The 21870-nt window shown below is 54.3% G+C and overlaps 2 protein-coding genes across 4 annotated transcripts; one reads left to right on the top strand and one right to left on the bottom strand.

The window, feature by feature from the left end:
- Positions 1-4: 4 nt before the first annotated feature.
- ZNF142 (zinc finger protein 142) lies at positions 5-18011 on the bottom strand. 2 transcript variants are annotated; one of them, XM_077885581.1, is made up of 10 exons: positions 17766-18011; positions 17353-17530; positions 15232-15542; positions 12341-12940; positions 11146-11310; positions 9262-10086; positions 6691-6868; positions 3072-5997; positions 2362-2467; positions 5-1308 (listed from the first exon to the last, which is right to left on the bottom strand). In XM_077885581.1, the coding sequence occupies exons 3-10, from the start codon at positions 15509-15511 to the stop codon at positions 839-841; spliced, it is 5550 nt and encodes a 1849-aa protein (XP_077741707.1). In that variant the 5' UTR covers positions 15512-15542; positions 17353-17530; positions 17766-18011; the 3' UTR covers positions 5-838. The 2 variants fall into 2 exon arrangements, with proteins under 2 accessions (XP_077741707.1, XP_077741708.1); XM_077885582.1 differs by having other exon boundaries at positions 17353-17499.
- Positions 18012-18040: 29 nt separating this feature from the next.
- Positions 18041-21832, top strand: BCS1L (BCS1 ubiquinol-cytochrome c reductase complex chaperone). 2 transcript variants are annotated; one of them, XM_077885610.1, is made up of 8 exons: positions 18041-18134; positions 19328-19696; positions 19795-19934; positions 20123-20317; positions 20583-20646; positions 20877-21046; positions 21259-21376; positions 21525-21832. In XM_077885610.1, exons 2-8 carry the CDS (start codon positions 19377-19379, stop codon positions 21775-21777), a joined length of 1260 nt encoding a protein of 419 aa, XP_077741736.1. In that variant the 5' UTR covers positions 18041-18134; positions 19328-19376; the 3' UTR covers positions 21778-21832. The 2 variants fall into 2 exon arrangements, with proteins under 2 accessions (XP_077741736.1, XP_077741737.1); XM_077885611.1 differs by lacking the exon at positions 18041-18134 and adding an exon at positions 18257-18583.
- Positions 21833-21870: the final 38 nt, after the last annotated feature.

Below are 21870 nucleotides of genomic sequence, written 5' to 3'. Positions count from 1 at the left end.
CCAGTGTGTCCCAGTTTAAATGATTAATCACACAGTCCCTGTGAGGTACTCACAGAATCTTGGATCCGAGATTCTTCCTGGCTCCCCTCCCCCTCGAGTCCTCTGCCTCTCACGCTATCTGTACTTTAACTCTGGTGCAGCTGCTGAGCCAGGCTGAGGCCGGCGGCTGAATCAAAGCTGCTTCCAGGAGGAGGCTTAGTGGGTGTCAGTCCTCCCTCTATGGGTTGGCAAAGGGGCCCGGAAGTAAGGAGCAGGGCTAGGGCTGAGACAGGCTCAAGGATAGAGGGCAGGCAGATCCGGGCCCACTTAGGAATCCCTCAGTGAAGACGGAAGGAGACGAAGGAGAGGCCGAGGCCTGAGAGGGAACAGGGCCAATGGAGAGGATAGCTGGAAACGTTAAGTCAGGGACGTGGACGCGTCTGTAAGGTAGTCACCATTCTGTTTAACATGCTTTAGAGAGCATCGGCACAACAGCACATGCAGTTAGATACAGTTGTTTGAGGGCGCTGAAAGAAAACAGGACTTGACAGAGCCAGAAGGAAGAAGATAGACGGGGTAAAACCAAGGTCTTAGAGCCGGGGACTCGGGGGGCGTGGTGCTGAAGGAATCGGGAACTCACGGTTTAAGAACACAGTGTGCCTCAACAGGAAATCACTCTGTGGTCCGTGTCACTCTTTTATATGGCCATCAACCTCCAAGTACTACAGCCCCAGTCCCTGGCGGCCTCGGCCACTCGGGCAGCTCACAGCCAGCCTTTCCTTAAGCTCCAAGCTCCAGGCTAGCTCTGCTTCCAGTCTGCACGTCTTGGACCACACCCTCCAAGAGGTGGCGTCGGCTCTCAGCCCTCAGGTCCAGTGGGGGGGGCAGCAGGAGCAGGTGGGCTCGGGTCCTCCAGCTGCACATCATGCAAGTGCACCGTGGGGGTGCTGGGGTCTTTGCCCACTCCTTGGTTTGGGTCAGCCTGGTCCGGGTGGTGCCGGCGCACGTGCTTCACCACCTGGAACTTCTGCTTGGCCTTGTAGCTGCACAGGCGGCAGAAGAAGGGGTGGCGGTCGGTGTGGGTGAGGGCGTGGTGGCGCAGGCCGGCGGCCCATCGGAAAGCACGGTGGCACACGTTGCACACGTAGGGTTTGGCCTCACTGTGCTTGCGGAGGTGGGTGCGCAGCAGGAAGCGTGTCTTGAAGGCCTTGCCACACTGCTCACACATGAAGGCCCGTGCCTCCCGATGCCGTGTCTCCTGGTGCACACGCAGCGCGTCAGCTCGGTTGGTACAGTACTCACACTCGGGACACTGGTATGGCTTCAGTCCTACAGGACAGGGCAGGGCCAAGGAACAAGTTACTGAAGGGGGCGGAGCAGCATTTAGTGGCTCTAGGAGTCCCTGTGATCCTGGGACATGACACACAAGTGGCAAGCTGACCCACGACCACATCTATAGAACATTCCAGCCTCGCCTGACATTTCTAGGACCTTCTCCTGACACAGCTCCTTGTATACAATGAGTGCTTAATGAATGCTGATAGCTCATGGGACCCCTGAGTAGCCACCTGATAGCAATGGATACTCACCCAAATAGACGGGGGTTTCCAAATGGAAAACTCTAACCCTCTTTTGACCATGGGGTATTCATGGAACTTAGGAATCCATTTAAGTAGAACTCTTTGTTCAACTCAAGAAGTCAAAGAAATGCTTAGGGGAGTGTCTGGGTGGCTCAGTGGTTGATCCTTGGGGTCCTGGGATCGAGTCCCGCATCAGACCCCCCGCAGGGAGCCTGCTTCTCCCTCTGCCCGTGTCTTTGCCTCTCTCTCTGTGTCTCATGAACAAATTCTTAAAAAAAAAATGCTTGAGAAGAAAGGAATAGAAGCAAGAGAAGCGGCATTCGCTGATGCAGAGTGCCTTGAAAGTCATGTGGTTATTTCCTTTACATGAGGGGATCATATCCAAGAGGCCATATCCCTCTTCTGAGCACCTATACTTCACACAGAGTCCATACCCAGAAGAAAAAAAGGAAGTTAAAACTAGAGAACCTTTCACATTCTTGTTACTCCTAAAAGTTCCATCATGTCTGTAGGAACCAAGTATCATCCCTCAATCACACGTTCATGCTGGGGGGTTCTCAGCGGGAGTACCACAACCACCAGGGAAACTTTTACAAAGTATGCACGCCCAGGCTCTCCGGTTCACCCCCCTTCTGATTCTGATAAGTCTTCAGTGGGTTGGGAAGCTACTCTGGCCATCGAGCCTCCCCTCTCCCTCCAGTGTGTGCCTGCATCTGAGTGAAGACATCCACCACTCGGGGGGGTTGCCTGTGCCAGGGAATATGGGGGACCCCTCGGCACTGTCGAAACCACAGAGACCCACCTGTGTGCTTGGTCATGTGGTACTTGAGCTGGTTGACCCACTTGCACTTGTAGCCACAGTCAGGGCACAGATACTTCCGTTCCTCCTTGTGGATCCGCATATGGTACTGAGGAGGGAAGAGCAGAGTATGCCCGGGAAATGTGCCCCCTTGTCCTCAGTGGATGCGCTCCCATCCTAGCCATACTCCCCCCCACCAAGCGAGCTCCCCGGTCTGGCCACTTTGAACCCTAACCCACTGGGCCTACCTCTAGGTCTGCCTACCTCTGCCCTAACTCAGCTCTGCCGCTCACTACCGGGGCCTTTGGGTGCCTAACTCCGAACTCTCAGTTTATTAGCCAGTACGGTAAGAAATAACAGAAATAACCATCTCCTGTTTTGCAAGGATTCAAATTCCAGTGTTCGGCATCCAGTAAGTGCTCGATAAACGTTGGCTGTTACGATCTAGATTCCCCCCGAACCACCACTGCCTTTATCGCAGGCCAAGCACATATAATGGCATTTCATCTTTGCAACGACCCTATGAAGTGTCACCCCCCACCCCCGCCCCTTCACAGGGGTAGAATCCGAGGCTTGGAGACGGTAAGGGGCCTGATGAGGATCCCAGACCTAACTGGGAGTCAGGACTGGAGAACCCAGGTAGTTTCCTCCATGGCCCGCTTGCCTTCCCTCGCCACCTCCCCCAGCACCCCCGCCGCGGCCCCTGACCTTACCTTGAGGCGGGAGGGGTCAGCGCAGGCATAGGGACAGAGGTGACAGCGGTAGGGCTTTTCGCCCGTGTGGATGCGGCTGTGCCAGGTGATCTTCTGCCGGTTTTTGGTGCTGTAGGCGCAGTCGGTACACTTGTAGAGCCGGGTGCCCCCGTGCCCCTTCACGTGGTGATCGAGCACCAGCTGGTGGCGGCACGCAAAGTCGCAGAAGGGGCAGCGCAGGGGGGGCTGGCTGGCACCCGCGCCGCCCTCCGAGGCCGCCGCCGCTGCCGCCTCCTCGTGCTGCTCCAGGTAGTGCTTGACCAGGCCTGCGCGCTCCCGGGCGGCGAAGTCACACAGCTGGCAGCGGTGGCTGAAGTGCTGGCGCCTCCGGTGCTCGTCCAGCGCCGGGCGGCTGGGGAAGGCCTCCCGGCAGGCCCCGCACTCCAGGCGCGGATGCTGCTTCCGGGTGTGTCCCCGCAGGCTGGCCGGGCTGGGGCACAGCAGCCCGCAGCGGGAGCAGTGCAGGGGGCCCTCGGCGGCCTCGGCCGGGGAGCCGGGCGCCGGCGGTGCGGGCTCGGGATGCCGGCGCAGGGCGTGCTGCTTGAGGGCCGTCTCGGAGCTGAACTGGGCCTCGCACTGCGGGCAGGCAAAGGCAGGGGTGCCCCGGTGGCAACTGTTGACGTGGCGGGTGATGTCGTGGCGCAGGTAGCCGCTGTAGTCACAGAGCGGACAGAAATGGGTGGGGGTTTTGTCGTGTACCCTGAGCCGGTGCAGGCGCAGCTTCGAGTTGGTGCCAAATGTCTGGGGACAGGAGCTGCAGGGGATGCGGCCGACACCCGTGTGTCGGGACTGATGTGCCTCCAGCCGGTACCGTCTGGTGGTGGAGAAGTCACAGAAGGGGCACTGGTGTGGCTTCACCCCCTCGTGCTTGAGGCGCCGGTGTTGCTGTAGGCAGCGGCTCTGTTTGCAGGTGAAGCCACAGTCCCCGCACTGAAGAGGGGGCCGGGGCCCGCGGGCTGCGGCGGCAGGAGGGTGCCTCCGCTTCTGGTGGAGCCTCAGGGCGGCGGCGGCCGGAGTGGTGAACGAGCAGAGGCTGCAGTGCAGCTCTCCAGACTCTTCGAGGGGGCAGCCCCGGGTCTGGTGGGTCCTCAGAGCCCGCTCCTGCTGGCAACTAAAGGGACACGTGGGGCAGGAGAAGCGAGCCCCCTTCTGCTTCGGAACTGGGGTGGCGTCCCCGCTCCCAGGGCTGCACTCTGCTCCTCCACCGTTTAGGGAGGCAGCATCCCTGTTGCTCAGGAGGGGTGCAGGCTGGCTCTGGGAGGCCCCTCGCTTCCCTCCCCCGCCCCTGCCGCCCCGGCAGCCTTCGGCCACGTGAGAGGTGATGGAGGAGAGCCGAGAGCAAAGGAACGTGCAGGAGTTGCAGTGGAACTTGCCCTGCTCGAAGTGGAACTTCTCAGGGGTCTCTGCGGCGGAGGCGTTTCCTGCAGGAGGGGCCGTGGGGGCACGCAGCGTGCTGGGGGGCTCCTCTACCTCTTCTGGCTCCTTAGCCAGCACAGCAGCAGCAGTTTTCGGGAGCACCAGCTCTACTTCCACTGGTGTAGGTGGGGGCCTCCCGCTTTCTGCAGCCTCTGGGACCTGGGTGTCCGGGGGCAGGGGACGCGGAGGGATGGGTGAACCCGGTCTGGGCAAACCCTTGTTCTTTCTCAGCAGGACAGGGCACTTCTTCAGCAGGTGGGTGCTAAGGCCGCGCTGTTGCTTGAAGCTAGCCCCACACTCGGGGCACAGCAGGGGGTCCCGGCGGCCCTGGCACCCCGTCCTGGAGTGCACACTCAGGGCCTTCTCCCGACGCGTAATAAAAGGGCAGTGAGGGCAGCGGAAGGCCCGCCCCTCACCCTGGATCACCACCATCTGAACGCGGCCCTCCAGGACCAGGGCCTCTGCTTGCTCTTTGTCCTGCCTCCGCAGGGCCTTGAGTAACGACTCTGACTCAGGGAACTGGGGAAGGGGAGCGGTCTCGGCGGGCATAGCCGCCTTGAAGGTTCCCACCCAGCCGTCGGGGGGCTCCTCTGAGGAGGGGGGGTTTCTGGGGGTCTCAGGGACTGGCTTTTCCAGAACGGGCTCTTCTTTGGCACCCAAGCTGGAAGTCTCGGCGCCTTCGAAGGTAGACAGCTCTGTCAAAGTTCCATCTGGCCCTTCTAGTCTCAGCGGCTCTGAGGGATCCAGGGGCCTGAACGCCACAGGGTGGGTTTCGGCGATCTCCTCAAGGGGCGGCTCGGCCACAGGCTCCAGCTCCACCCCCAGGGTCTCTAGGTGCAGTGTGCAGCCACCCTCCTCGACCTCCGTGGGACTGGGGCTGCCAACCAGGTCGTCCCCCTGCGGGCCCTCACTGCCATCCTGTCTCCCGGCGCTCTCCTCCTCACTGGTCTCCGGCAGGGCCTGGTCCAAGGGGGGCTCGGCCACAGTATCGGGGTCGCAGCCTGGTCCCTCAGGCCGGGCAGGCGGCTGGCTGGAGGGCTCGGAGTCCGGTGAGGGGGTTGGGCAGGGCCCGGCACCCTCCGGCTCCTGGCCGGCATAGCGGAGCTGCCACACCTGGTCCCCGGGCACGTAACCGTGGGCCTTGCGCTTGTGGAAGAAGAGGGCGGTGTTGCTGAACGTGCGGTAGTCACAGAGGGCACAGCGGAACTCCCGGAGGCGGGTGTGCTTGCAGTTCTCGTGGCTCAGCAGGGCCTGCTTGTGGCGGCTCTGGTAGCTGCAGTAGCGGCAGGGGTAGAGCGGGGCCGGCGTGCCGGGCCGGTGCTGGGAAGCCATGTGCTTCCGCAGCTCGTACTTGCGCTTGCAAGCGAAGGCGCACACCTCGCACATCAGGGACTTGCCCTGGTGGCGCAGCTTGTGGCTGCTCAGCTGATCCGCCCGGTGGCAGCGATAGGAGCACTGGTTGCACTGGTATCTGGTGGGGGGAGGGGGGATCGCCATTACATACATGTTCACAAACAGCTGGTAGGCCCTTTGTGCACCAGAGGCCCTACGCTCAGTAGGGTACACATGTCACCTAGTTTACTCTTTGCCGCCACCCTGTGACACAGGCATCTACTTACCAGCAAGGAGATTAAAGCACAGAAGTCAATAACCTGCTTCAGGTTACAAAGTGAAGGGCGGAGGCTTCAGGGCTCATGTTTCAAGCCCTACTCTCTATGGCTCCCCAAAGGGAGGACGGCCCACTATGGACTCCTAGGGAGCTGCCAGCTTTCTGTGCCGAGGCCCCATTCTCCCATGGAGGCACGAAAGCTGTGCCACAGCTCGGAGGGCAGCTTGCCTGAATTGGGAACGTGGCTAGGACTGGGGTTGCACGCGGGGTCTCCCTACTTTCCCAGGCCTGAACTCTGTGAGAGCTTGAGGGATGCCTTCACCTCTAGGCCTGGACTCTGGGTCTGCGCTCCCTCCAGAGCCCAGGCAGCTTTCACCGTGCACACTGGGCCACAGGTGCAGAGGCCAGCTATAGGCACCGGCACGGAGATGAGAGGAGCAGAGAGGGGGCATTGGGAGGATCGCTCTGGGGCCAGGAGAGCAACTGGAGTTCAAGACGAGGCTGGCTGAGCATGAGCTTCCTGGGACAGGGAGGGGGGCATGCACGTGCTCATACCTGAGGTCCCCTGCGTGCTTCCGCATGTGCACGCTGAGGTAGTGCTTCCACTTGGTGACATAGCCACACTCAGTGCACATGTAATCCTTGGTGTTGGAGTGCGTCAGCATGTGCTTGGACAGGTAGCTCACGTCTCGGCACGTGAAGTCGCAGAGCTCACACTTGTGAGGCTTCTCACCTTATGTGCGAGTGGGGGTGGGAAGGAGAGGGGAGAAAACACAGGTCACACACGGATGGAGTGAGCACACAGACCGTCTCCCCCGGCAAGCTTGCCCTGCTGCCAGGAGCCAGCAGAAGCTTCATGTGCTGCCCGAGGTGTGGCTGGCTCACAACAGTCGCTGCTGCTTCCCAGCCCTCTCAGACAACTCCTCCCCGCCGACACGGAGAAAGCCGGAATGAAAGGGAGGAGCGTGTTTTCCAAAGCCAGCTTGAAAATCTACCCTTGATCTGTTGTAGAGCTTGTTGGCACTGATGGCCAACTGCTCCACTTACCCTAATTCCCTCCAGTTTTGTGGAAGAGAAAAAATTGGGCCATACGACACAGTAGTTAAGAATTCGGACTCTGGGGCAGCCTGGGTGGCTCAGCGGTTTAGCGCTGCCTTCAGCCAGGGCCTGATCCTGGAGACCTGGGATCGAGTCCCATGTCGGGCTCCCTGCATGGAGCCTGCTTCTCCTTCTGCCTGTGTCTCTGCCTCTCTCTCTCCTCTCTGTGTATTCTCATGAATAAATAAATAAAATCTTAAAAAAAAAAGAATTTGGACTCTGGAGTCCAACATGGTAATAAAGATCTTAATAGCTAACATGTACAGAATGCTCATTCTGGGCCAGGCCCCCCGATGAGCACTTGATAAAAATGCCCCCTCTTCCCAACCCTTCCCCAACAGCCTTACCAGGCAGGTGCTAGGACTGCCCCATTTTACAGAGAAACCATAGAGCTATGAGGTGTGATTCCAATCCCAGGTCACGACTACTGTGTGGCCTTGGGACAGGTCACATAACCCTTCCAAGTCTGTTTCCTTATCCCCAAAGAAGGGGCAACAAAAATTCTGACCGCTCAGGGCTGGTGAGAAGATTAAACAAGATACCCCAAACTCCTCAGTGGTGCCCAGCAAGACTCAGGGAAAAGCTGTCCATGGAGTTGGACAAGAGCTGCCATGAAGAGGCGGGGGGCATGTTCCTTCAGGACCGTCCCCTGTGACCCCTGCCTGACACTCAGCCCATTTCCCTGTGGTGAAAGGAGAGCAAAAGGGTCTTCTAGCTCCAGTTCTAATACTAGCTGTGCGATCCTGAAACAGGCTGTTTAAATGTTCGGTTTCTCTCCTTTACCTGCCTTCCTTGCAAGACTGTTATTACGCATCAAATGAGGTAATAAATTTGAAAGAACTCATCCAACTATAGAGCACTGCAGAGATGGGAGACTGCAGGAAGGGCCTCAAAAAGTGAGGTTTGGTGGCTAAAGTATGCACAGAAATGAACTTCTTCATGGGAACAGTGACAGCTTTGCCCTAAGCTGCCAAAAATCTGTCCTCCCAAACTAGTCTTCAAAGAGATTTTTAAAAAAAATATCTGTCCAACCCACTGGTGTTTGCCTAGGGATCACAAATGGGATGATGCTGTAGCAGGAAGCCTGATTCGGTTGTCACTCAGCGGTAATGCTGGCAACTAATTAAAAGAGTCTGAGTCAGCTGCCAAGGCTACACTGTGCTCAGTCCCCTCCCTCACCCCGGCTCTCATAGCACATCTCAGAATTGAAATCACAAAGGAAGGTATCTCTTTCCTGGTCAGGGTTTCTTTACTTCTATAGGTTGGAGACCAACCCCTCTGTCTTCCTGACAGGAGACAGAATTGGAAACAGCCTTAAGGGTGAGGCTCAGGAGATGCCTGGATGGCTCAGCGGTTGAGCATCTGCCTTTGGCTCAGGTCGTGATTCTAGAATCCCAGGATCGAGTCCCTCCTTGGGCTCCCCTGCGGGAGCCTGCTTCTCCCTCTGCCTGTGTCTCTGCCCCTTTCTGTGTCTCTCATGAATAAATAAATAAATAAATAAATAAAATCTTTTTAAAAAAATTAAAAAGAGTGAGACTTAGGTGGGGCACCTGGGTGGCTCAGTTGGTTCAGCATCTACCTTTGGCTCAGGTCATGATCCTGAGGTCCTGGGATGGAGCCCCCTGTCAGGCTCCCAACTCAGCAGGGTGCCTGCTTCTCCCTCTCCCCCTGCTTGTGCTCTCTCAAATAAATAAATAAGTAAGTAAGTAAATAAATAAATAAATAAATAAATAAAATCTTTAAAAGGGGGGAAGGGGTGAGACACAGAGGCACAGTAGTTAGAGCACGGGCTTTGGATCAGACTGCCTGGATTCAAATCCCACCTTAATCACTTTACTAGCTGAGTGACGCTCAACTTAAGGCTTGTTTGTAAACTACGAATGGTAGATTTAGCTCCGGGGATACTGGGTCAAAGAAAACAACAGATGCAGAGCCCTTCCTGTGTCCTGCACACAGTAAAAGCTTGTTTGCCATCACCGGGTCGGTCGTGGTCACCGTCCGCTCCTGCAAGCAGGGAAGGTGGCTCACCCGTGTGCAGCAGCATGTGGCGGATGAGCACCCTCTTGTGGGCAGTGGCGAAGTTGCACTCGGGGCACTGGTGGATCTTCTCGTGGGCGTGCATCTTGCCCACGTGGTCCTGGTAGGCCACAGGGTTGAAGGTGGCAAAGGGGCAGAAGGTGCAGCGCAGCTCCTCATTGCCCGGGTGGCCCTGCTTCTTGTGTTTGCGGAACAGGTGCTTATTGGAGCAGGCAAAGTCACAGTGCGGGCAGTGGAAGGCGTAGTGGCTTTTGTGGTGCGCCTCCATGGCTTCGGCTGTGGCGAAGAGCATGGGACAAGAGTGGTGGCGGCACTCCACGGCCCGCACGCCATGGGTCTCCTTCAGGTGCTTTACAAAGGCCTTGCGGTCAGGAGCCGCGTAGCTGCAGCCCTCCTGAAAGCAGCGAAGGGGCAAGGGCCCCGCTGCGGCTGCTGCCGTGTGGCTCTTGAGGTGCTCCTTCAGGGCCTGGCTGAGGCGGAACTCCTCACGGCAGACAGGACAGGCGTAGGTGTCCGAGTAGAAGTTGGAGATATCCTCGTGCATGCTGGCCATGTGGCGGTTGAGCGCATTCCTCTCCACTGCGCTGTAGTGGCACAGCGGGCAGCGGTGGGCCTTCTGGCCGAGCTCCCGCAGCAGATGGGTCTTGAGCTTGCTCTTGCTGGTGAAGAATTTCTGGCAGTTGGGGCACTGGAGGCTGGGATCTGGGAAATGGAGATGGAGGTGCTCCACCAGATGTGTCCGCTTCTTAAAGCAGCGCTTGCATTCTGAACACATGTGGGTCTTGAAGAGGGACTCGGTGCCAGAAGCCACATCCCCTGGGAGAAGGAAAGGTAGAGAAGGTTGACGGTGAAGAGTCTTGGATAGGCCAGGGGCTGGAAAGATAATGGGAGAACCACAATGTGCCTGGACACAGACATTATGTGGCCTTTCCCCTTTCTCTCCAGGAAACCTAATGATAGCATCTCAAACAGTGTAGTCTCAAAAGAGATAAGAAATTCAAGTATTTAAAAAGGCAAAATTGCAAGGATTTATTTACTATTCCAAAGCCTTTGTCTAAAGCTGCTCAAGAGAACAATCTGGATAAAACATTCTTGTTCTTCCTGCCTTGTTCGTGGGGGTTGGCAGCGGAATTAGCAGGATTGGTTGAAAGGAAAAGAAACCCAGAGTGTGTAGAAGGGAAGAGAAGATGGTAAAGTATTCCTGCCTCCAAACACTGGCTCACGGAGTTCTAGGTCATCTTTTCTATTCACTTGACAGTAAACAGGCCCCCTGTGGGATGGATGGCTTTCAAATGTTGTTCCAGCAAGTCGGAAAACGGGGAAGCAAGGATTCAGAAATAAAATTGTAGTGGGCACAATGCCAGATGAGACAGGCTGTCAATCAGTAACCTCTGGCACCTTTTTTTTTTTTTTTTTTTTTTAAGATTTTATTTATTCATGAGAGACACAGACAGAGAGAGAGGCAGAGACACAGGCAGAGGGAGAAGCAGGCTCCCTGTGGCGAGCCCAATGCGGGACTCGATCCCGGATCTCTGGGATCATGCCCTGAGCCAAAGGCAGATGCTCAACTGCTGAGCTACCCAGGCATCCCATTCTCTGGCATCTTTTATATGCCTGTCACCCTCTCCTTTTCTGCAAAAGAGCTTTCTGCCTGAGGAAAACCAGCCCAGGAGAGCAAACTCAATTTACCCCTACTCTGTGTTTCCACGGTCTCTACCCATTTATCATTTTCCCACTAAACATATCAAAGTGGAAGGTTAAGAATAAAAGGATATGAACCAAAGCCCAGAAAACCAAACCCTAGAGCCTCAATGCCAGACTCTCCACAATCCATTCCTCCCCACCACCGAGGTTCAAGCCCAACCATGTCCTTACCTTCTAACTGCTGAGCCCCCTGGCCTTTCTCCAGGGCTTTCTGGGAGTCCTTCAGGGCGCCACTCTCCTCTTCCTCTCCGTCCTCCTCATCTGCTGACTCCTGCCTAGGCAAGGCCGTATCTGCTTGTTTTGAAGCCTCTTCCTCTCTAGGGGGCAGTTTGGGAGCTGGAGACACATAAAACTCGATGATATCTCTAGGAGCCAACGACAGCAGTGAACGCTTGTACTGCTCCTCTTCCTGGCTGGCAGGACCACCCCTCCCCGTTTAGCGTGAGAGAATCTAGGATTCTAGGTTTATAGGTTTATTACCACTCAAGACAGGGACAGGAAGACCAGGAGCTAGGATATCATTAATGCTCCAACCTAAAGCAGATCCAACCTCAGATAACACCATCCTCAGATCCCTCGAAGGGAAGGGCTTTGAGATCACTGCAGTGGGGGCCAGGGGCTGTGATGGACGGAGGGGGTGGACTGCACTTCCCCAGCTCGGCTCCCCAGGGCTAAAGGCTGGTGGCTCAGTGCAGGCGAACACAGCCTGACCTCACAACTGCTCTACTGAGAAGCCTCACTCAGTAATTCAGGGTCACATCCTGGCCCCTCCAATCCGTCCCTTCTATCCCTCCACAGAGGTAGTTGCCTCAGTGAGGCAAAGACCTAGGACTCTCTCCCAGGAAGGAGGGGTCTTCTCTTTGGGAACAGAGCACCAACCAGTCTTTGCAAGGCTAAGTCTCTTAGCAGAATCTGGCCTCCTCTGGCCTATTGCCTCCTGCTCCTCTTCACCCAGACCCTTTTTGAGATCGAGAGGAGTAAGAATCAGTGAAGCGCCACCCTCCTTGAATGATTCTTTTCAAAATAACCCCAGTTCTCTGGCCCAATCCCACACACTCTAAAAGGAAGGCTATAGACTTTCTACCAGTGGCTGTAGCTGCTAAGGAACCTTTTAGCTTTTGCCCTCAGAAAGTTCTGAAATGAATCAAAAAACAATAGTGGTCAAGTGACTTCAAGGCCACCGTGTTGCCAAAGTCAAATTTCACTCTTTGTCTCATATGTTCTGACCCGTCCGAGGTTTCTAGATGCAGCTACTGCTCCAGATTCCCTTGTGTTCAGGCCTACAGCCCTGGAACCAACCGCCTCTCCCATGGGACTGCCCGTGGCTGCGTTCCCGGCAAGGTCCTGCCGGGCCTGGGCCTCCTACCTGGCAGCAGCTCCTGGGATGGAAGACCCCGACGGGCAGACAGCTCTCCCTGTGTCCCGGCCCCGTGGCTCCGCTGATGCTGCCGGAAGAGTTTGACGTTGGAGCCCATGAAGCTGCAGTAGTTGCAGTGGAAAGGGTAATGGGCCTGCCGGTGCAGCTCCATGCCCTGATGGCTCCCGAAGAGCAGGGGGCAGCCCCGGAAAGAACATGGCACAGGAACCGCGGCGTGGGCCTGCCTCAGGTGGTGCTGCAGACCCTTGCGATCTTCCGCGGAAAACACACAGCCGGACTCCGGGCAGGAGAAGGTGTCTGGAGCACCCCGGTGGGTCTTGAAGTGGCTTTTCAGGGCCTGGGGTTGAGCAAACTCCTGTCTACACACCGGGCATGGCAGAGGGCTATCTGGTGGGCCCTGGCCCTGCGGAGGGCCAGAGAGAGTGAGGTTGCTGGGGGTGAGCTCTACAGAGCAGGGGGTGCCAGAGAGGCCCTGCACGGGCTGTATAAGGGTCTCAGTGCACTGGTGCAGGGCCAGCAGAGTGGGCTCTGCGAAGCTCTGCTCACAGCGCTCACAGAAGTACACCTCCACCACCTTTACCAGGACACCTGCAGGCAGAGGACCGACAGAGAAAGGCACAGAATCAGATGGAACGAGACTCATAGGAGTTAGCTTCTAGGAGAAAATGTAGGTGAATCTTTTAATATTAGTGGAGCGGAGATGGACTTTAAGTCTTACACCTGGACTGTAAGCCCCATAAGGTCAGGGACAGTCCACCGGCACATGTATTTGGATTCTCAGGATCTAGCATGGAATTTGCCGTAAGACGGGTATTTACTACACATTTGCTAAATAAATACAAGTGTTAACCAAATCCAGAAAGCGTTAAGAAAAGGCAGCAAGTTTTGCCCAAATGAAAAGATTAGGAACTGACAAGAGAAGACAATGACCATCTGGGGATAATATCTATAGTATAAGTGACAAAGTGTTGCTTTCACGTTCGGTAAGAAGATTTTTACAAAGGCACAGTAATCCACAAAATGGAGAACATTCATTTTCTAAAGACCCCAATCGTGTGCAGAGTAATCACTGCCATTTCTTAAGCAATGGGCAGGACCTTGATAAAGAAAAAGGCCTGGGAAACACTTGGTCCTCCAGCTGCCCTACACGAAGAGGGACCCAGAGTTCTGTGAGGTTTAGGCTGCTGTGCTTGCTCATGATGAAGCCATGACTCAAGCTCAGGTTTGTGCCACATCTACTCTGGTGGTTTTTTTTTTTTTAATTATTTCTTTATCTAAGTGAAAATTCGGTACAACAGTTTAAATGACATGGATGTATCTACGAAAACAATAACCAACCTCACCCTCACACACAATTTGGTCTTTATCCTTTTAGGCTTTTCTGAGTCACTTCTCTGCAAGTTGCTTCTGCTTCTTCTTCTTCTTTTTTTTTTTTCCCCACTTGCTATATAGCCCAGATACTTATTTCTATGAGTACCTTTAGGTCTAGCTTGTATTTTTTTGTCCAGTTGGTAGTACTTCCAAGCAGGAACAGGTCAAAACAAGGCACTGCCCTTACTGATGCATTTAGGTTATTTGCAACCATTATAAATGAAGCTGCTCTAGATAGCATTACCCCTGTATCCTTGCGTGTGTTTGTGAGTCTTTCTAGAGGACAGAGCCCTGGAAATGGAATTACTGGGTCAGAGTACGCAGATTTTAAAATTTGTTAGGTTGATAATTTGACCTTCAAAAGATTATACTAATTTATGTCGTCCATAAGCTATAAGACAGTACCTGTTTTCCCACCAACACTAGGTATTATAAAAAATGTATAATTTTTGCAAAGTTAAGTAACAATAATGGCATATCATAATTTTTTTTTTACAGTTTATTTATTTTTTTTTTTAGTAATCTCTACATCTAACATGGGGCTTGAGCTCATGATCCTGACATCAAGAGTCACATGCTTTTCCAACTAAGCCAGCCAGGCACCCCTCATAATTATTTTTAACTAGTATTTATTTGTGTGTTAGTGAGATTAAGCATTCTTATAGTTATTGACTATGTTTACTTTCCCTTTAAAAAAAAAACCCACTCTTTCTTTTTATTATGGAGCTCTTTGAATTTTAAAGAGATTAACCTCCTTATATATTGCAAATGTTTTTCCCATGTTTGTTCTTTCTTTATTATTTGCTTCACCACACAGAAGTTTAGAAACACTCTATGATCAAATTAGCTAATCTTTCCCAGGATTCGTTGTCACTATACTATGCTGCCAAGGGAAGTTGTGACAACTGTCGCCGGAGGATGGCAGTTAACAACCGGGAAGTCACCTAAAAATAAGAAGTTGTAGATATGGGAAGAATAAAGGGGAGAATTTTCTCTAGCATATATAAACGCTCAACTCCCACTCTTGACAACATGCCTTGGATGAGTTATGTATGTTATATACAAGAAACTAGGGCAAGGAAATACCAGACTACCTCTGGGAAGCCTTGCCAAGCCCAGGGTGGTAGAGACGCTGGGCCTTTTGCCTAATCCTTGGCTGCAGTTCCTGAGTGGGAGGGTCGATATGGGGGAGAGAATCCCTGAGGGGTATAGGAGTAAGGATTGGGTGGAGGTGTCAGAAAGGTCTTCCCTTCTGGACTACTGCCTAGCACACATGAAGTCCTCACAGAGATAGACTGCCAAGAGCTTGGTACCAGGCTGTGAACCACCTTGCCAGCCTTCAATCAACATTCACCAACTGCAAATCAAATTACAACATCTCTAAGAGTAAAAATAATATGCTCCCTTGTGTTCTCATCATATTTATATAGAAAGGTCAAAAATAGCCTAGACAAAACATCAAGGCTAAGTGAAGTGTCCCAGTGGCCTGCTAGTGACTGTGTTTGTACCTGGGGTCTCTCCAGGAGCACCTGGGGACAGGTTTCCAGCTACTGCTTCCACAATGATTTCCATATTCCCTGTGTCCTCTTCAGTTGCCGTGGCCTCTACCAGCAGGCAGCCTGGGTCAGCCGGCAAAGCTGTGGGGTTCCCAGCAGGACAGGGGCTCTGGACGGGCTCCAGGATTCCACGGTTAGAGAGAGATGGAGGAATCAGCAACAGCTCAGGGCACAGTCCATCCATCTCCCCAGTGCTGTTGGTTGGCTGTGAGTCCAACACAGGGTCTGTCATCGCCACTGGGTGTTCTGTCGTCTCTTATGTGCTGGTAAGCCAATGGAAGAGAACCCAAACAAAATATAGTTAGAAATCTCACTTTCATGGCACCAGGCCCAGTGGTTGAGCATCTGCCTTCTGCTCAGGTTATGATCCCAGAGTCCTGGGATCAAGTCCTGCATCAGGTTCCCTTCAGGGAGCCTGCTTCTCCCTCTGCCTATGTCTCTGCTGCTCTCAGGAATAAACAAACAAAATCTTAAAAAAAAAGAAAAGAAAGAAAGAAAGAAAGAAAGAAAGAAAGAAAGAAAGAAAGAAAGAAAGAAAGAGAAAGAAAGAAAGAAAGAAAGAAAGAAAGAAAGAAAGAAAGAAAGAAAGAAAGAAAAAAGAAATCTCACTTTCTTCTCAGTTGCTGTGGGGGCTCTGCCCAGTACCGTCCACTTAGGCATTTCCTTGTATGGCAGCATGCCACACCTAGCTAGTCTAGAAGTTTTCTTTTTACAACAATGTTCAGAACAAAAAGTATACAGACACCAGTAGGGATCAGTATTAGGAGAGAGCCAACAGGTTTTAACCAATATTTAAAGACTGAAGGTTATGTTTCTTGAAGCTAAGTGACCTTGGTGAAATCGTTAAGAAATCTGGGCCTCAGTTTTCTTATCTGCACCAAAACTGGGGCCAAGAGATCTCACATGTCCCTTCCCCTCTTAACATACTACGAGATCACTATTCCTTAGTGCGGGTATAAGGCCTTTCCTTCAGGATCTGGCCCTGCCGACCTCTCCAGGCTCATCTTCCACCTTGCCCCTCAACACCTTGATCCAGTCGTTCCAGTGAGTCGCCATCCCGCAGGCGCACCACATTCTCGTTTGCTCCCATACCATCACACATGCCTGCCGTGCCCCACGCCCCCCACGTTTGATAGACCTATCCCCTTCTCCATTCTCTCAACTCCTGTCCTTTAAGAATCTGCACAGATGTCACTTCTGCTATGAGGGCTTCTTGACACCGTTCACAGAAGTTACTGTCTCTGGAGTCCTAACAGCACCTTGCACTTAGCTCTATCAGCAAGTCTCCCACGGCACCACCGTTACCGCTCAGTCTCCCTCCCACCTGGAGCTTTCTGAGAGCAATCTACTGACATTATCACTTCACTGAACACAAACCACAACAATCTACACAAGTCAGACAAATGAGATTCTAGTGAAGAACTGCAGACGTCGAAATGCATCAGAGGCAAGGTAGCTTTCCAGAGAGATAACAAACCAGCTAAAGTAACACGCCTGGGGAAATTTCAGACTCATTGACTACAGCTTCACACTGAAAACCCTAGAGCAGAACCCGAGAAATGAATGGCATCTAAACTGCATATCCTGTTACACGCAGCTAAAATTAGCTGAAGCCAAATAATCAGTAATGCATGAGAACGACCTTAGTGGCTTCATGAAATTGAGTCACGTGGGTCAAATAAGGGCTTGGGGCTAGGAAATCAGGTTGCAGGTGAGAATCCTGCAACTCTAAATCTCAGGTCAGGGGACTCAGAAGGGAGCTGGGAAGTGCACTTCCACAGTCAGAGGATTCTCCAGAAACCACAGCCTGCACTTATAGAATATTCTCGCTGCTCTGCGGGGAGCCACGGAGGACAAGGCGCCGTCTAGATGGGAGAACCTGAACCTCCAGCCGCTGGAAGGCAGGTGAGGTGGGAGACAGGTCATACGAGGTGAAATGCGCGTACCTTGGGGCGGAGGCATTGAGGAAGAGAAAGGACATATTAAGGGACAGAGAAGGCCTGGGGAAAGAATGAGACCCGGCCTGGGGACGGAGGCACCCGAGTTCCCACCTGCCTTTGGGCTCTGACTCACCGCGTGGCCTCAGAGGCAGTCACCTCGCTTCCAGGGCCTCGGCTTTCCTATCTGTAAAGTGGAGGTGATGACAGCGTCCGCATCGTTGGGCGGGAGCGAGGATCACAAGAGCCAGCAAGTGGGAAGGCCGTTTTGTAACCTGCGAAGCTTGGGATGGAGCATCGTCACGATTACGGTCCTGAGGAGAGGCAGCGGGTGACCGGGCGGGGTCCGGAGCGGTGACGCGGCCGGGGCACGGGGACCGCTGCTGCGCCGCGCCGGGGCCGCGATCGTCGGCGTGCTCCCTTCAGCGCCTGCTCCCGAGGGGTCCCGCCGCCCAGGCCCACGCTCATCCTGGGGCTCGAGAAACTTTTGCCTCCGGCCCGCTCCACACGCACCCCGTACTACTTCCCGCCCGGCAGCCGCTCACTCACCTCCCGGCCCAGGGCGGGCGGGAGCTGCGTCTCTATGGTCCGCCAGCTGCAGGAGCGGCCTCCGGGGACTCCCTTTGTGCGACCGCCTCCGGCCCAGCCGCCTCTGGGGCTTAGGGGGCCAATGGAGGCCGCTCTGTCTCCCCGTCGTCGGCTGGAGGGGTACTCTATGGTTCCCTCCGGCCTTTCCCCTCGCCCCTCCGCCCGCCGAGAAGCCCAGGGAGTACCATCGAGAGCTGCGGGGCAGAGTGGCACGGCCCGCCGGGTGGGTGTGGCGGGAAGTAGGTGAGGAGCGCGGGGGCGGGGCCGAGAGCGCTTCCCTGGAGAGCGCGGGCCGAGACCATCGAGAGGGAGGGCCAGAGAGTCATGGCGGTAAGGGGGCGGGGTGACGGCTTGCTGCGAGCCACGCCGCCCGGGGCGCAAGCTGGGCTGTCGAGGGGGTCGGGAGGGGGTTTCTGGGCGCCGGGAGGGTCGGGAGGGGGCAGGGCTTTGTCCGCGGCCTTCCGTGCATGGGTATTTGGGCATTCTGGATTCTACTCTGAGCCCCGGCGGTGGCCGCGGCTGTCAGTGCGCCGCCCGGCGCGCCCCGCGCGGAGCGGAGCGGCAGAGGGGCCGGGGAGCTGTGCTGGAAACGACGCGGCCTCCTGCCCCTCGGCATCCTGCGGTCTAGAATTAGACTCGGTCACGTTTTATTGGGGGTGGGGGATTCGGGGGGAAATCTCCATGGAGAAAGCAGCAAGTGGACAGGTCTTCACCTGGAGAGGGAAGGAATCCATTCGAATGGGCGGTTCCGAGTAGAGCGACCTGCTGGAGCAGAGAAGGTTGTTGGCGCGTTAGGCGCTAATCCGAGTGGCGGAGGGTTTTGAGTACCAGGCAGAGGACTCCTTACCTAATTCAGGGATCTGTTGAGAGCCAGCCATCGGAGCTGGTGCAGTAGGGAGAGTAGTAGGACTGAAGCGGACTTTATCAAGAAAGATCTGGATCCCTGTGGAGCAATTTGAATCAGTAGGCAGGGAGACCCATTAAGATGACATTTCAAGAAGTAAAATTAATTTGAAAGAGACAGTTTAGTTGGGAGGTGACAAAGGGCTAAACAGGACATGAGCAATTGAGCACGTGAAGGACAGGGTATTTGAAGGACATTTCTCATGAAGTTAAGGTCAGCGGAAGAGAGTAGCTTCTTCATCCCCGGTTAACTCTGGCCAGGGGGCCCCTTTCTATCTCAGCTAGTCCCAGAGGCCACAAAAATTCAGTTCATTATGCTGATGAGAAGTTGGTTACGTTGCCCTCTCATGTTTAAAGAATCTTCAGACCTAGTCCTCTGGCAGAAAATGAGATGAACGGGATAATGAAGAGCAAAATGGAAAGAGGGGCCTGGAGTTTCAGCTCTTGCATTCCAACACCTTGTCGTCCCCACAGATGTTGAAACACACAGTAGCACTGACCTGTCCTTCCTGCACCTGGCTTCTGGGGCAGGGAGGGAGCAAGGGTGAGGAGGGATTGTGGAGTCCAGTTTCTAAACTAGTCTTGTGCTTTGTCCTGTCTCTGCTGCTCCCCTTCCTCAGGTTTTGAAAATGCCTCAGAGCCTGTAAGGTTCAGTGTTTCCTTGTCAAGATGCCCCTCTCAGACTTTATTCTGGCCCTGAAGGACAATCCCTACTTTGGGGCTGGATTTGGGCTTGTGGGTGTGGGCACGGCCCTGGCCTTGGCCCGGAAGGGTGCCCAACTGGGCCTGGTGGCATTCCGGCGTCATTACATGATCACACTGGAAGTCCCTGCTCGAGACCGAAGCTATGCCTGGTTGCTTAGCTGGCTCACCCGCCACAGTACCCGTACTCAGCACCTCAGTGTTGAGACTTCGTACCTTCAGCATGAGAGTGGGCGCATCTCCACTAAGTTCGAATTTGTCCCCAGCCCTGGAAACCACTTTATCTGGTAAGATTGGAAATCAGGGAGGGCCAAGAAAGAAAAGGAGAACAAGGGGAGCTCGATTTGACTCATCCTTTCACCCTGCCTTGACCATTTTTATTCAGGTATCAGGGGAAATGGATCCGAGTGGAACGAAGTCGAGAGATGCAGATGATAGACCTGCAGACGGGAACCCCTTGGGAATCTGTCACCTTCACAGCTCTGGGCACTGACCGAAAGGTCTTCTTCAACATCCTGGAGGAAGGTGTGGGATAGCACAGGCTGGCTTTACATGAGGGTAGTAAGGACGGGGGCGCTTGACATTGGAGGAAGGGAAGCTTGGACAGGGCAAAATGAGCCCAGGGGACCAATCGGAAAGCTGTTTTGGCACAGCACTGCCTAATTGCACAGTAAAGAGGAATTATTGGCTTTGTCTCATCTTCCTCGTCCTAGCTCGAGAGCTGGCCTTGCAGCAGGAGGAAGGGAAGACAGTGATGTACACAGCCATGGGCTCTGAATGGCGCCCTTTTGGTTATCCACGCCGGCGGCGGCCACTGACTTCTGTGGTTCTAGGACAGGGTCTGGCTGACCGAATTGTTAGAGATGTCCGGGAATTCATCGATAACCCCAAGTGGTACACTGACAGAGGTGAGAAGTCTTGGCCAGACTGTTTTTGATGTGGTGTCAAACAGCCTGGGTCTGTGGCCAGACCAGGTGAATGAATATAAAGCTCGAGCCCAATTTTCAGAGAAAAGTTGCCCTAGCATTGATTTCTTCCTATTCCAAGGCTATTCCAAGGTCATCAAGCCACCAGGGGGCAGGGTTGGGAATGAATGTGAACTTCTGGGGTGGAGTACTTGAATCCGTTGAATCCGTTTTAGGTCTTTGATGATCATCTTGGCTGTATTCCTAGGCATTCCCTACAGACGTGGCTACCTGCTTTATGGGCCTCCTGGTTGTGGAAAAAGCAGTTTTATGTGAGTAGGGTCACATTTTCTCTTAATCTGTAAACTGGAGGAAAAAATAGGGCTGTGGAGTTGCAAAGGGAATTGAATTGTGGGGACCAGGGAACAGGATAAACATTGGGACAGAAGCATTCGGGTGACAGAACTAGGTCTCTGAGAGCCACTGGGTTGGTGAGGACAAGTATTTGGGTCCAAGAACAGATTCCCAGGTTGCCCACCACCTGTCCTCCCATCCTCCATAGCACAGCCCTGGCTGGGGAACTGGAGCACAGCATCTGCCTGCTGAGTCTCACAGACTCCAGCCTCTCCGATGACCGGCTCAACCACCTGCTGAGCGTGGCCCCACAGCAGAGCCTGGTGCTCCTGGAGGATGTCGATGCAGCCTTTCTTAGCCGAGACCTGGCTGCAGAGAGTAAGTGAAGGGAAGGGGAAGCATTTCTAGATGAGGGTCAGTGAGGTAGAGGAGTGAGGAGCAGTGGAAGGAAGTGGAAATCCGAAGGGCTGACGGAGGATGCCTGGATTGGCAACACAAGAGGCACTGCTAAGTTGGAGAATGTGGTGGGGAGTCGAGAGCTTAAGCAGGGTCATGACCAGCTGCAATTCTTTATCTCTGCCTGCCTCTAGACCCAGTCAAGTACCAAGGTCTAGGTCGCCTCACCTTCAGCGGACTGCTCAACGCCTTGGATGGTGTGGCATCCACTGAGGCACGCATCGTTTTTATGACCACCAACCATGTTGACAGGTAAAAAGGGGTGAGGCCCTCTGAAGCTGTGAGGTGAGACTCCACCCCCGCAGCCCCATGGGTGGGAGATCAGGAGGTTGAGAGGGACCGACATTTCTGGGGGGTACTGGTACCTGTTGACTCTGCCTTTGCCGCCTTGTGCTCTTAGGCTGGACCCTGCCCTGATACGCCCCGGAAGAGTAGACATGAAGGAGTACGTGGGCTACTGCTCACACTGGCAGCTGACCCAGATGTTCCAGAGGTTCTATCCAGGGCAAGCACCTTCCTTGGCCCAGGCCTTTGCAGGACGTGTCCTTCAAGTCACAACGCAGATCAGTCCTGCCCAGGTACAGGGCTACTTCATGCTGTATAAAAACGACCCTGCAGGGGCCATTCACAATGCTGAGTCTCTGAGGACATGACGGGCAAGCTGTGCTCAGCGCTTCTCCTCTAGATCAATAAACACCTGCCACACCACTCTGCTTTCTGGCCTCCCTCCCTGCCTCCCTGTATTG

The sequence above is a fragment of the Canis aureus genome, chromosome 36 (assembly GCF_053574225.1).
Source record: "Canis aureus isolate CA01 chromosome 36, VMU_Caureus_v.1.0, whole genome shotgun sequence".
Classification (NCBI taxonomy): Eukaryota; Metazoa; Chordata; class Mammalia; order Carnivora; family Canidae; genus Canis; species Canis aureus.
The sequence above is the reverse complement of the archived record's forward strand: the minus strand, read 5'-3'. Positions and strand labels throughout refer to the sequence as shown.